This window comes from Cricetulus griseus (assembly GCF_003668045.3).
Source record: "Cricetulus griseus strain 17A/GY chromosome 1 unlocalized genomic scaffold, alternate assembly CriGri-PICRH-1.0 chr1_0, whole genome shotgun sequence".
NCBI classification, from domain to species: Eukaryota; Metazoa; Chordata; class Mammalia; order Rodentia; family Cricetidae; genus Cricetulus; species Cricetulus griseus.
The window spans coordinates 269511002-269526206 of NW_023276806.1; the positions used below are offsets into that span (position 1 = coordinate 269511002).

The following is a 15205-nucleotide window of genomic DNA, read 5'->3' on the forward strand; positions in this document are numbered from 1 at the left end:
TGCCTTACTATATAAAATATCATCCACTCTTCCAAAGTAGAAATAACACAATTAGAAAGGCCGTGAAGAGGGCTGAGAGAGGGCTCACTTGGTAAAGTACTTCAACAAGCATAAGGACCTGAGTTTGACCTCCGGGGTCCCAATGTAAAAAACCAAGTGAGTTAGCACATTTGTAATCCCAGCATTGGGAGGATAGGGGGGTAGACACAAGTAGGTCCCTGGGGCTCACTGCCTAGCTCAGTCTGGCCTATCAGGAAAGCCCCAAATCCATGAGAGACCCCATCTCAAAAAATACCAAGGTGGAAGACACCTGGGGTTCACCTTTGGATTCCAGCTGCACACACCCAAGTGCATATGGACCCTCACAAAAATGAAATATAGAGAGAAAAGAGAAAACAGAGTAAGTTTATTCATCTTGACACAGATAATAAATTTAAAAAAATATTGTTTAAAGAAATAAAAAGAAAACCCAGGAACCCTGTAAACGATACAGAGTATCATCACTGCTCTTGGTAGCCTTCCAGAACTTGATAGTAAGATCCTACTGCTGCAGACATCAGACATGGAGAAGTCAATTTGTTACTGACTGAGAGGCTTCCTAACCACTGGCTAGCTAGACAAGCGGCTGAGGGGTGGTGGAGCCATTAACTGGTTCGCCGGCTGTGAGCCCTGTGAGCTACAATTCTGACTAGTGTAAAAGGTATACCCATGGGTGCCACAGTGGCATGGATGGTCTGGGTGTAACCAACTGCTTTCTACTAGATTTGATGTCTGCTCCACAAGAGGAAAGGCATGCCTAGAACCATAAATCTGGTCAAGAACCCATTGTTTGGGTCAAGAACCAAAGAACCCCTGCAAGAAGTTGCCCCAGTTGTTAACATGCTACTACTATTTTGCTTACTGGACATAGTATCAAACTGTCCTCTAAATTCTTATCTCTCTACAGACCCATCAATGCAGCTCTCAAATCTTGAAGAGAGAAGTTTCTTTTTGCAGTGGATAGTGACGGTGAATGTAAAAAGAATCACAGGTCCAAGTGCAGAGATTAAGTGGCTGCATTGTGCTCAACCACAGGACCTATGTAGTGAGATATCCACCCCGCCCGCACATGTATTGCTGACCACACCCATTTGGTCAGTAGTTTTAGGTCTGGGGTCGGGGCATGGAGAGCAGTCTGGATGGATCCTTGGAGCCGGAACTGGGGGAGGTCATGGGCTTCTTGTGTAAGAGACTTCTCCCCGAATAAAATTATATTGACCTATATTGAGCCTAGTCCCGTGAATGTTGATCCGTGCATCAATAGAGATATATGTCACAGCCCCTCTCTCAAGGCTCAGGGACCTTCCAGAAACAGAGGGAGGAAAGACTGTTAAGAGACAGAGATCAGGGAGGACCAAAGCCAGTGTCTTCTGGACATGACAGGACCTGTACTCACGATCCCGAGGTAGCTATGATTGCCTGCACAAAATCTGCACAAGATCAAGCCGGTCAGTATTCCAGCATGGAGTAGGAGTGGCTCATGAGGCCTGCCCCTAGCTGAGGAGCTGCTGGCAGAGGATACTTCTGGAGGAGGGAGAATCAGTTTTCTTTCAGGGTGTGGCCATGTGGGTCAACTGTAGATGGCCACACCCATGAGAGCATGGACAGCAAAAATGGGACTCGGTTGGCTACTAAAAACAGACAAACCCAGAAGGTCCTTTACAGAAGAATTTCAGCCAATAGGGACTGAAGGGAAAGAACCAAGTTAATCACCATTTGCAAACCCCCTGCAAGAAGTGATTTAAGTGAGGAGTAGAGATGGATGATAAAGCCACTGACGTTGTGGGATAATATTCTCACAGTCCCAGCACTCAGACTCCACTTACAAAAAGGCAGAGAGGAAAAGGCGACAAAAGGCTGAGGTCAGTTCCTTTTGAAAGAGGCTGAGTCAGGCCTTGAGGAACAGGCCAATAGTCTAGCTGCTGGGAAGGCAGAGGCAGGCGCCCCCGCTGATGGGCCACCTGGGCGACTCAGTGAGACCCTACTGCAAAATAAAGAGCAGAAAAAGAGCCAAGCGTGGGGCTTAGTGGTACAGAGCTTGCTTACCAAGTGCAAGGTCAAAGGACCCAACAGTCAACTTGCAGCTATAGTAAAGAAGATATGGAAAAGGCTCCAGGACAACTTATGGGAACTACCAGACAAGTGCAGAATGTAGGATATTTAAATGGTTTTAATGTCTAGACTCTTCAAAACACGAGTGAAAAGGGAATTTTAGAAAAGGGTAATTAACAGAAACCAAAGGGATGTAGCCAGATGCACTGTGTGAATCTAAATCAAATTTTAGTGAAAAAATAAACAAAAACCCCAGCTATGAAAGATTTTGAGCAACTGGGTAAGGGTGAATATAGAAAATGATTAACATTTTGCATATAATCATCTTTTGACCCTGTGGAAGAATGTTCTTAGAGATGGACACATGGCGAACTATTAGGGAGCACATGTCTCATTTGCAATCATCCTCAGACGCTTCAACCGAACCATGTGTGTCCACAGGCACACAGAGAAGGCAGTGGATGAGCACACGTGCCGCGAAATTAACAGCCAACTAAGTGAACACTTGCAGATGTTTATCTATGAAAGAGCTCAAGATAAAGAAGTGGCTTTTCAAAAGGCAGAAGTAGGCAGACCGGGACATGGTGAGCAACAGGGGGCAGCAAGAAGCTCGAAAGGAAGCAACAAGGAGAAGCAACACACAGCTAAGATAAAGTGAGTCTTAATTTTCACTGTAACTTAGAAGGGGAAGAGGGCCAGTGGCTTCACCCTCCCTAACTGCAGAGCGATGACTTTCTGCTTTCAGTTCTTCCAAGCACCACACAAGCCCAGCACTACTCTGGTAGACAGAAATTAAGTCAATGCACACGGTGCAGCTGTCCTGCAGCCCTGGTTTGAAAAGGTTTTAACAGAGGGAGACAACCTGGTTGTTTTCATCTACTGTCAGTAGCGGTTCACACTACAGAATGCTGCAAATGAAGACCCGGTAATAAGTCCCCGAGAAACTCATTCACTCAAGTCATTTCAGGGGTTGGGGAGATTGCCCAGTAGAGAGCAGGTGCGGTTCTGGCAGAGGGCCTGAGTCTGGTTCCCAGCACCCACCATTAGGTGGCATATTGGATACTACGAGTTCAAGGCCAGCCTGGTCTACACAGCAGGTTCTAGGCCAGCCAGGTTTACACACTGAGGTCCTGCCTTTAAAAGAACAAACACAAAAAGCTATTTCATTATCAGATACTACATCACTGCTTTTCTGCGTCTCAATGTCTTACCTACTAGTTTTAAAATGTGGTTATTTCCAATCCTCTACTGCTATATGGTCTCCTAAACACTGTCATATCATGGATTCTTTTTGCTTACAATGTTATAGGAGGAAATTTTCAAAAAGGTAGACGTTAACCCTTGTAATCACTCTACAGCTCTGAGAGGCAGAAAGAAGCAAGGCTGGTTTCAGGTGGAAGTGGGGGAGGGGGTGGGGTACAGCACCTTTGAAGTCCCTGGGTCCCTGGTCTAGCTCTGGGAGCACTGTGCACCCTGGACAGTCCTGGTTTCCAGGTCTTTAGTGAGGATGGGCAGGCAGCAAATGCCCGGCGGCCAATTCCACACTTCACCTAGCAGTCTGTCTTCTGCCAGGAAACCCTACATAGATCATCAACCAAGTGCATCCCTTCTGTGTCTGCTTTAGCTCGTCCTTCACTCTAGGTTTGCATTTGCTATTTCTTTTAGGGGAGCAGATCCTCATCATCTGGTGGGATTGTTTCCTTCCGTCCACAAGATCCGGTTCACACCAGATGCTCCTCAGTCGCACCACAACACTCTGATTAGATTCTGCTCTGAAAAGACTTAGAGCAGTCTGGGTTCTCAACCTGAGGGTCGTGGCCCACAAGACCACCGGAAAACACAGATATTTTATATTATGATTTGTAACAGTAACAAAATGATAGTTATGAAACAGCAGTGAAAATAATTCTATGGTTGGGGGTCAGCACAGCAAGAGGAACTATATTAAAGGGTTATAGCACTGGGAAGATTGAGAATCACTGCTCTAGAGTAACAGTGTAATAATTTTTGACATTTTTTTGTAAAGTTTTGGGTGAGTTAAAGCAGTGTCCTCATTAAAACAGTATTTTGATTTACATTAATATATGTTACATATATATTAAAGCATCTTTTTCTTCCTCAGAGACTAAACCAACTAAGGAATAGATATGGCATCTAAAGGCAACATGTTTGCTATAGATTCTTATATTGCCCTGTGATGACACTCTGTCTGTCACTCTGTGCTCCTCAAACAGGGGCATCTGAGCATGGTGCTTACTAAGCTCACTGCAACTAGCAGGTGCTTGGGAACCCAACTGATCAAATGGTAGACCCCATGTCATTTCCTTCAAGGAACTAGAGAGGCTGTGGGAGGATTCTCGACTAGCTTTGCAATGACTTTTATCCAATCAGGAAGCAAGTCCTGTAATTCCATTACATTCGGTCAGTGGCCTCAGGCTGCACCTGCGCATACAAAGGGAAGCTGGAACAGGTGTATCGCACAGAATCATCAGGAATCATTTTAAATCCCAGGAGATATCAATAAAGGATTACAATGCTTTCATAGGGATGATGAAAACATAAAACATGTACATGCACAGAACGGAAGATATTTTCACTAGTGAGGCAAAACAATCCAGACATGTGGGCATACATTCAGCTAAGAGTCTCCATTCCCTGCCCCATCTTTGCTGTATAAATGTAACATGGACTAGGCTTTCTTGATATCTTATAAGTCGACTCCAGAAGAGCTATGACACCAAGTTAACAAAACGCTAAACTCACAATTCATTACAAATGGTTAAGGAACACTAAATGGGTAGATATGTGTCCCAGAAGATGATCCCAGAACTAGAGAAACCATCTAATAGTGAATGCCTAGTCTCACACTCTCTTAAACAAAGGCTTCTCACATTTTGCCATTTAAAAAAAAGCCTCATCAAAGCAGAGGAGTCTAGAACCCAAACTTCACCACATTCTAGACGCACAAGCTTTGTCTTAAAAATATTCCGCTCTGCCTTGTGCTGTCATCATCTGACTCTGGCATAGCTCCCGATTCATAATCACATCCTCCCAGTGACCTATGACCCGGCTTAGGAACATCAGCCTCCAAACACCACCCTAGATGATGACGTTGGGATAGTTTTGTTAGTAATGCTGGGTCATACAATACAGAGACTAGGAGATTTCCTGAGCACCGAAGCATTCTGCTGAGTGTATGTCTACATCCCCACTTAGAGGCATTACCTTATCACACTATAATGTACCCACAACACAATGCCTGAGGCACAGAGGTTCCAGCATCTACAGTAAGGTAAGGCCAATGATAAACTAGCCACTTCGTAGCTAGGTGTCTACTCTATCACAACCCTATTGCTGTTTTATTTTTATAGACACCTTCACTGACCTGTCCGTACCTTCCTTTTAAGGAATTTAATAGAAGGATATGGTGGCCCACCCCATGACCACTAAAGCACACAGAGACTTTTCACTTCTACCAGAACTACTAACAACAAGGGAGCCAAATGTCCTACTAAGAGACGCTGAAATTTAGCCTCTAAAGTGAGTTCACCCAAGGTCCAGAAAAGAATCTGGCATTGTCTATGGGATAGGACACTATACGATACACAAATGTTCCATCTGTTCCACAAGGGTCATGTGGAGTGACAAAGACCTCTGAACCAGAGACTAAGATGCAAGCCCTGACTGGAGCTAGTTGGCAACACTTTGGATGACACCACTCTCTTCTCTGGAACTTGCTCACCATAGGAAGGGCTGTGTGGGTGTGTTCATTTTAAGTTTCCTTCCACTTACATGTTTATAATCTGTGGCCAACTCAGTTCAACTTACTTCAGTTGCTGTTATTCTTAGGATAAATGGACATCTATAAGCAATCATTTTGAGTGTATCAAAAGAGTTATTTTTATTTTACAGGTATGGGTGTTTTGTGTGTATATGTGAACCATGTACATGCTGAAGGAAGCCAGGAGAGGGCGTAGGATTCCCTAGCACCGGAGTTACCGATGTTTGTGAGCAGCCAGTGCTCTTAACCACTAAGCCATCTCTCTAGCAATGGCAATTAACTTCTTAAAGACACTTTTCTACGGATTCCACTCTCTCTCCATCTCTGCCCTTTCTTCTTAAAACACTTGCCAGTTTTTGCTCCCTGGCCAATTTCACTTTAGAGTCCCACACTAAGCAGGGAACTGCTCGATAGAAGTGGCTGTTTAGTGAGTTCATTTCCGGCTCTTCTGTCTACACAACTGGCACTTCCATGTTGGCCTTTAAAGGGTTTGGTGACCTGACATTTTTTTTTACTTACACTTAAATTACATTGTGTCTTCTGTTCAAATACATTAAAGTGAAGGTATGCTACAGCACTAACCGTCTTCCAGTTTGACTTGCAATCTGTTCCTCTGACTTCCGTAGCTCCGCCGTGTAGGCCTCTATCCGAGCATTGCACACCATGAGATTCTTAACTGCATGTAAAACCTGGTCTTTTTTTGTACTCAGGGAGAGCAGCTTCCATATTCCTTCTCGAATTCGGATTTCTAAGTCTATTTTCTCCCGGATGTTGCAGTCCTAAAATAGAGAATTGTTAGTATGAGGTAGCAATCAACTAGAACTGCATTTAAGACAGGCAATGGGAAATATACTAGACATCGTTTATTTACATACCCTTCTGAGAAGGAAACAAAGTTTTTTGACTTGTTGCTCTATAAAAATACAGCTCTTTTAAAAAGCTATTTGCAAAACTCTTACATTTCTTTCATTATTGGGAATTCTTTCCAACATACTGGCTAAACAAAACAGAAACAAAGATGAGGAAAAACAAAGCTACTATAAACTCCACTACCTTAATAAAGTTCCCAACACTTGTGTCTACCCAGAACCCTAGAATGTGCCCTTATTTGGACACAGAATTTTGTACATTATTAATTAAAATGGGATCACATTGGATTAGAACACATCTCAAATCTTAATAAGGCCATGTAAAGACACAGACTTAGAGAGAAGGCCACATAAAGACACAGACACACAAAAGCCACATAAAGACACAGACACACAGAGAGAAAGTCCTATGATGACAGACACATGAGGAGGTCAGGTGAAGGCAGAGATGAATATGGCAGGCTAATGGCAGCAGCCAGACCTGGAAGAGACAAGGAAGGGCCTGCAGAGGAGTGCTGTCAATGTACTGACTTCTGACTTCTGGCCTCCAGATCTGGGGGGGGGACGTGTTGGTCATTTGCTATGTTTGTTACAGCAGCCCTAAGAAATGTACAATAAGCAGCTAGAGCAATGATGGCTCAGAGACTAAGCATGCTTGCTGCTCTTACAGTGGACCAGAGAACAGTCCCCAGCACACACAAAATTGCCTATAACTTCAGCTCCAGGGAAACCCTCTTTGTTCTACACACATGCACACACTCCCCCACACACCTAAATAAAAGTATTTTTAAGTATGCAATAACAACTGTGAGCAACAAATTACACACATGCACAGATCCTGAGTGCTACAGGGGGTTGGGGTAGGGCTGAGGGACACTGAATTTGCCCAGGAAAAACTTCGTGAAAGAGCAGACAGCTGAAAAAATGAACAGCAGAGTGGACTGGGCTGGTCATCACAGTGACAGTGGAAACAAAACTAGAAGCCAAGGCTAGAGGCTCCATGCCTGGAAAATGCCAGAGGCTTCTGCTGCCGGGACAGAGGCTCAGCACTGGACATGTTTATTTTGAAGTCATCACATCAAGACATTTCTTTGTAGTTTAGTTGTTCCATTTAACCACAACGCAACGGTCTCATTCAATACACAAGTCTCATTCATATCATTAAAAGTCTACAAACAAGATTCACAGTTCTCAATTTACTCCCTATAAGTTTGCAAATCTTGTAAGCCACGAAGGTCCTCTTTATGTACAAGCATGCAACCCATGTGTGTCTATTTCTAAAAGTCAGGTGACCATCCTAGCTTCGGCAGTAAAATCTATTACTTTCTTGTACCGAAATACCAATTTAAAAGTGTGCAGAGAATCTAATGATAAAAGTGCCGAATATTAAAAGGACAATCATTTCTAAAGGAAAAGAAGGAGCCGACTAGGAGAGTTGACGGTCCATGATGAATCCCAAAAGCAAACTGCTAGATGGCTTGACTTGACTCTCCAAGGCTAATCAGCTGAAATATTCACATAAGAGGACAGATCTGCTTAATTACCTTCTGTCATCATATGGCAGAGTCCTCACATGCTAACCTCATCATGTAGTGTGCACCTGCCTCAACCTGAGGCACCATATAAAAGCGGTCCCTTGCCGGTCTCCTTTCTTTGCACGTGACCGAGTTTCCCCAACTCTTCTCTCATCTGTGCATGACTTGTTGGCCAGATGACTTTTCTCTTTTCATGTCATCAGCAGTTAATTGTAAGAACCATCTACGTGGCCCATATGTCTACAGTAATAAACGGTGGCAGGCTGGTTAATGCTGGCACGTGCATGCTGGGAGCACTTGAAGCTGGGAGGAGCCGCTTTACCCCACAGCACAAATATAAATACACACCAGCTGGTGCCCCCAAACTCAGCTTTGCCTTTTAAATGCAAGCAACAGGGAGACAGTTGGCTGAACGGGCACAGAGGTTCTGAAAGCTGGCTACATCTGAGAGCCAACTGAAGCTGCGAGAGTCCTATTAAAGTGCCTGACCCCAATAAATCAGGGTCTCTGGAGGCAGGGCTGGGCAATTTTTTAGGTGCCTCTAGTGCCATGGTTTTCAACCTGTGAGTCATGACCCTTCCGGGGGTCATATATCAAATATCCTGAATATCGGATATTTACATTATGATTCTTAACAGCAGAAAAATTACAGCTATGAAGTGGCAATAAATAACATTGGTTGGGGGGTCACCACAACATGAGGAAGTGTATTAAAGTGTCTCAGCATCAGGAAAGTTGAGAACCAGTGACCTAGTGCTTTAGAGGCTCAGACAGACAGTTATTGTAGGACAGGGAAATTCAGCAATCATAAAATTGCAAAAACCGGAAGGAACCAGCAGGGGGCCACAGCCACACTACATACCAGCCTGGACTTCAGAGTGACCATCTGATCTATGAGGAGAGCCTTCTCTGCAGCCGAGGGAAAAACCTCAAATAATTGCAGAGGCTTGGGAAAAAGTAGAGATAAACTTATATGTGGGATTAAGCTAATGTTCTCTAAGGAAATGAGGCATCCGTGGCAGGTATTACTAGAATTTTGACCTTTTTTTTTTAATTTTTGAGACAGGATTTCTCTTTGGCTGAACTGGAACTCACTCGATAGACCAGGCTGGCCTCAAACCCACAGAGATCCGCTTGCCTCTAGAATTTCATCCTTTATGATGAAATTAGCTAGCAAACTACGGCCTGGTTGGTGCCCGTTTTTGTAAATAAAATTGGACTGAATCATACTAGCTTATCCTGGCTGTGGCTACTTTCCAACCACAATGGCAGAGCTGAGGTACTTAAAGCAAAATGGGAGATATTTACCATGTGGCCTTTTACCCTTTTGCTCTGTAACCCATGACTTGGCTAGAGCTGGTAAATGGCGCTGGTCAGAGTTTCCTTCTCCATGTAGAGTGGATATGTGCTAGCAAGTAGTGTGGGCTAGGGCTCAGCCTTCTTTGCCAAGGCTGGCCAAGCAGATGAAAAGGGCTGATGCAGCAGGGTGAACTAACTGCTAAGTGTATGAACACATCATCTTCGAGCACACTCAGTTAACAGTGCCCACGGCTGCAGCAAGTTTATGTTCCCCACACTACTTGCTAGCACACATCCACTCTACATGGAGAAGGAAACTCTGACCAGCGCCATTTACCAGTTCTAGCCAAGTCATGGGTTACAGAGCAAAATGACTCGTCTTTACTTAGTAGGTACACATGGTACTGCTGGGGAGAAAGTGAAGTCTGGGGCGAGCCAGTGAGACTAAAGATCGTGAAAGGAGGGGCATCCACTGAACATACAGTGATGATGACTGTTTTCCAAGAGGACTGAAGAACTAAAATCATCACTGTCACTGCCACAGCCCAAAGGGTGCAGCCATGCACAGTAAAGGATGACTGTGGCCAATGAGACAAGATGCCCTGTGTGTACCCTGCCAGAGCGCTGGAAAGCAAGTCCCTAAGAAGAGTAGGTTAGTCATCCTCTTTTTCAGGGTTCTACTTTCTGAATAAGGGCCTGCATATAACCAGGTCAAACAGACACTCTCATCGCTGTCCTGATATGATAAGTAGATAAAGTTAGAAGCTAAGATGGAACGGACAGAGCAAAGCTACAAAACGGAATAGTTGGACCCCTTAAAGGTGGAAGTTAAGGGCTCGAGAGATGGCTCAATGGCTAGGAGTGCTTGCCATTCTTCCAGAGGATATGAGTTCGGTTCCCAGAACCCATAACATGCAGCTCACAACCACCTATGACTCCAGCTCCAGGGGATCCAACATCTTCACCTGGCCTCCTAGGTACCCAACACACATGTGTATATAAATAAAAATCAACCTTTAAGATACATAAAAGTAGAAATGGGGAGACAGGGAAATACTTCACTAAGAAAGCATGAGGACCTGAGTTCACCACAGCGAAGCCAGGCACCATGGTGTGCCCCTGTAAACCCAATGCTGGGGAGGCAAAGACATAGATCCCAGGCTTACTGGCAGCCAATCTAGTAGAAAATGGAAAGTTCTAGGTTCAATGAAAGATTCCTTCTCTGTGGGTCTCTGTGTCTGTCTGTCTATCTATCCTCTCTCTCTCTCTCTCTCTCTCTCTCTCTCTCTCTCTCTCTCTCTCTCTCTCTCTCGCACACACACACACACACACACACACACACACACACACAAGTGGCACATACCTTTAATCTCAGCACAGGGGAGGCAGAGGCAGGCCTCTGTGACTTTATGTCGACCTCCTCTACATACTGAGTTTCAGGCCAGTCAGAGGCTACATGGTGAAACCTTGTCTCAAAAACAAACAAACAAACAAAATCAAACCAAGAAACAAAACAACCACCACAAAATAGTGGAGAGCAATAAAGGAATACACTGAAGCTGACCTCTGACCTCCATGTGTTTGTGTGTTCTCAGACAAACATAACCCTACACACATGTGCTCCCACACAGAGATGAGAAACTGAAGCTAGATCATCAGTGCTCTGCCTCTCTAGAAGGCACAGGGTCCTGAATTTGACTGCTAACGCCACAGAAGAGTAAAAATTACAAAACAGGCGAGCTAGATTATGGAAAAGAGACATCTGAAAGGTTTTGAAATAGAACAGCACAAAGACAGAGAACGGCCTTATTGTTGATCTGAAGAAGTGACTTTTAAAACTGAAAACAAGAGAGAAGCAATCCATAAGTAATTCTGACTGAAATTACTCCCACCTAACAACTGTAACTACGCCATGCTCGCAAAGAGACCAAGGGAAAGGGGAAGGAAATTAAAAGCAGTTTATATACAGTATGCTTGCTTTAAAAAATATTTTATTTATTATACTATGATGATGATGATGAGAGGGTGTGTGTGTGTGTGTGTGTGTGTGTGTGTGTGTGTACAGATTCTTGCTGTACCATGGTATTCATGTGGTAGTCTAGCAGCTTTGGGGAGTTGGTTCTCTCCCTACACCACAGGTCCCAGAGAGCAACTGAAGTCACCTCCTTGTAGAGCAAGCATGTTTACCATGGTGCTATCTCACCAGCCCTAATCTCTATTCCTTAACAAAATTCCATGCACTGAAAAATTGTTTATCTGAAAAATTGTTTTAACACTAACCCTTCTAGAGAACTGAAACTAGAAATCTAACTCATGTTCTAACTTTACAGGGACACTTGTGCTTTTTGTAGGAGTTTAAACTTTACAAGGAAGAGTTAGGTGACTGCCCTTGCTGCTCCGAGGACTAGGGCAGGTCTGTTGTCCTGTCACTGCTATGCTGTCTTAGATAGAGAGGCTATTAAATCTCAACAGCTTTCTAAGACAGGTATTTCAGACATTCTGCAACCGTGGAAACCAGGCTCAGAATAAACAACTCGTTGGTTATTCGGAATTACACAGCAGAATGAGATTTGACCTGAGTCTCACTCAAAACCAATATGCTATTCCAAGTCACCTCCAGGGTTGGAGCAGAGTTCAAAGAACTAAATCTCTGGCTTCACCCTATTAGATCACAGCTTTCATATTTGGGGGAAAAACCACATACCAAATAAAAATTCAGTGTTAGTCAAGTATAAAATTCTCTTCCTGACTCAGTATTCCGGTGAATTCTAAACCTATTACAATTTTGTTGTTTATCTTCAAAGACCCAAACAAAAACCAATTCTACATTTTATTTTGATAATATAATGCTTAGAAAATACTAACAATTATGTTTCAGGGAGGGAGGAGTGATGAGCAAAGGGGTCAAGCCCAGGCTGTAGAAACCCACAGAAACAGGTGACCTGAACAAGGGGGAGCTCATGGACCCCAGACTGATAGCTGGGAAACCAGCAAGGGACTGATCCAGACCCCCTGAACATGGGTGTCAGTTAGGAGGTCTGGTTAGTCTATGGGGCCTCTGGTAGTGGATCAGTATTTCTCCCTAGTACACGAATGGACTTTGGGATCCCACTCCACAGCCTAGACACAAGGGGTGGGGGTGGGGGTCTAGGCCCTGCTCCAAATGATATGACAGACTTTTAAGATTCCCCCATGGAAGGGGATGGGAGGAGAGGGTTGGTTGGGGGCAGAAGAGGAGGGGAGGGAGAGGATACTAGGATTGACATGTAAAACAAGCTTGTTTCTAATTTAAATAAAAATAGGAAAATGTAATAAAAACTTTAAAACACGCAAAAGTACTAACAATTATCTTACCATATTTATATAAACCAGCCTTGCCATATTATATATGCATATATATATATTATACATTATATATAGTATACACACACATATATAGACATTTTCCTTCCAAACAGCCAAGCTGTGTTATCCTCCTTTCTCTTCTGCATTATTCTTGGATGCCACTGTAGTACACACTAATAAGCATGTTTGGGCTTGGATGGCTACACCAGCACTTACGTGATCCCTACAAAAAACCCAACAGATCTTCAGTTCACTAGAAATCAAGTCTGTGTTAACAACAGTAGATAGAATGCTTGTCTAGAATGCACAAGGCTGGGTTTGACTCCGGCTCCGTATCAGTCAGGCTTGGTGGGGCACTCATCTAATTTCCACACTAGAGAGAGGTGGAGATGAGAGGAGCTTGGGTAGTTCAAGGCTATCCTTGGACTAAGCAAACAGAACAGCTAAAATACATAACAAAATAGGAAGAAATAGCTTACAGGAGATTTGAAAGTTCTGTGAATGTCAGTAGAAAACATATTGGTCTTTACTACCAATATGGTTTGCACAATAACTTAAAGCCTGGCTCCACTTCTCAGGGAATTAAGGAGGACTTCCTAACAATGCCATGTCTGCTAAGGAAATTTCTACGAAACTGCAGTCTTCCATTCCAATCTTGACCAGCAAATCTGGCAACTGTATACGGTTCAAATTACTATACTTCAGAAGCCGGTAAAAGAAGGTGGAAATTAAAATGGAAATGAAGATTTCCATTGAGTTTTCTTTTAATTAAAATGTTAGAGAAATGACTGTACTAATTGATGTGGCCAAGAAATATTCTCCACTACACTAAGTAAAAAAAAAAAAAAAAAAAAAAAAAAAAAAAAAAGGCTAGAACACATTTTAAATGCCTAAAAAGCACCGCATTTGTTTGCAACTCAGTGTTCTTTCTTTTTGCTAGTATTTATGCAAGAACCCACGTTTAAACTTCTATCTTCCCCTAAAGCTAAGAACATGCTGTTTGAGCGTCCACCCCGCCGCCTTCCCCCGCCCCCCAGTTTGATGCTCGCCCACAATGCTGTGGGGAGCGCCATGCATTAAATGCACAGCTGTGTGGGACGCGGAGGCGCTGGTAGCAACCCCGGCACCCGCTACCGGGGTATCACCTCGGTTTTGCAAGCCTGGGGAGGACGGACAGGTGCGAAGGGCCCCGGTGTCCTTCTCCAGCCCCGGTCTCAGTCTCCTCTTTGGGTGCAGCCTCTAGGCGTGTAAAGCCACGATGCACGATCGGTCCCCTAGCTCTCTCCAGGTTGCAGCTCTCCAGTCCCCCGCCTCGCTCACCTGCTGCGCGGGGAGGCCCCTCTGCAGCCGCCCATCCATTTCGGTGCAAGTCGGGGACGATTTGAAAAGCGCGCCCCGGGTTGCAGCTGCGGACCGCACCAACCGCCCGGCTGTACCAAGTCCAGGCTGCGGGGGAAGCCCAGCCGGTAACGCCGCGCACGCGCACTGGAGGCGCTTAGGCCGCGGCCGACAAAAGACTTCGGGGACCCGAGGGCTCTGAACAGACCCTCGGCAACAGCCGGCCTTAAGCGCGGGCGGGGAAATGGGAGGGGCCTAGGAGTGTGGTGGGCGGGATCCGAACCAAGAGTGCAGGTCCTGGGTGGGTGGGTGAGTGGGTGGGGTCTGTGGTGGGCGGAGCTTGAAGTAAGAGAACAAGCCTGGGTGTCTCGGCTGGTGGGCGGGACCTGAGCTGGAGGGCGGGGTGAAGCCTTAGGGAAGTCTCTGCATTGAAGGCTCAGGTGGGTGATTTCTCTGTCAGGTTTGAGGTAAGCTTTGTCCTGCATCTTTAAAAGGATGGACTGACCGGACTCCACAGACCACGCAGGGACACAGGTACCATGGTCTGGGTCTCAGACATGTCTTCACCCAGAGAACATGCTGGGGAGACATCACAGTAGACATTTTTGTGAGTTCTTCTGTTCTTGGGTTTCTTGGCTTCCCTGAAGTGTCAGCAAACAGCGCTATCCTGAAGCCTGGTCTTTAGCACAGTCTTTTAAGATTGAGGAGGGGGAGATGCTGAAGGATTGAACTAGGAGCCTCATGCATGGCAAGCAACTGGTCTACCACTGAACTATCCAGCTCAAACACTACTTTTAATTAGGATTACACTCCCTTGTAAAGAGTTTAAAATTGCCCCTCGGCTTATCATGTGCAGGAAATGTCTAGGGCTTTGGGCATTGTCCACCTAAGGGAAGAAAGACTCCACCAAATCAACCCTCCAACCTTACCTCAGAAAAGGCTTGGGG

General features: G+C 44.8%; 1 protein-coding gene across 3 annotated transcripts in view; it reads right to left on the minus strand.

Annotated features, from left to right (window-relative positions):
* Rtkn2 (rhotekin 2) overlaps positions 1–14495 on the minus strand; it is a 67874-nt gene extending 53379 nt beyond the window's left edge. The window contains exons 1-2 of one of the 3 annotated variants that reach the window (XM_027395061.2): positions 14241–14495; positions 6455–6651 (exon numbers count right to left, since the gene is read on the minus strand). In XM_027395061.2, coding sequence (XP_027250862.1) covers positions 6455–6651; positions 14241–14279 — 236 coding nt within the window. In that variant the 5' untranslated portion in view covers positions 14280–14495. Of the gene's footprint in view, positions 1–6454; positions 6652–14240 lie in introns of those variants that run through there. The other 2 variants (XM_027395060.1, XM_027395062.2) reach the window with 2 other exon arrangements.
* Positions 14496–15205: the final 710 nt, after the last annotated feature.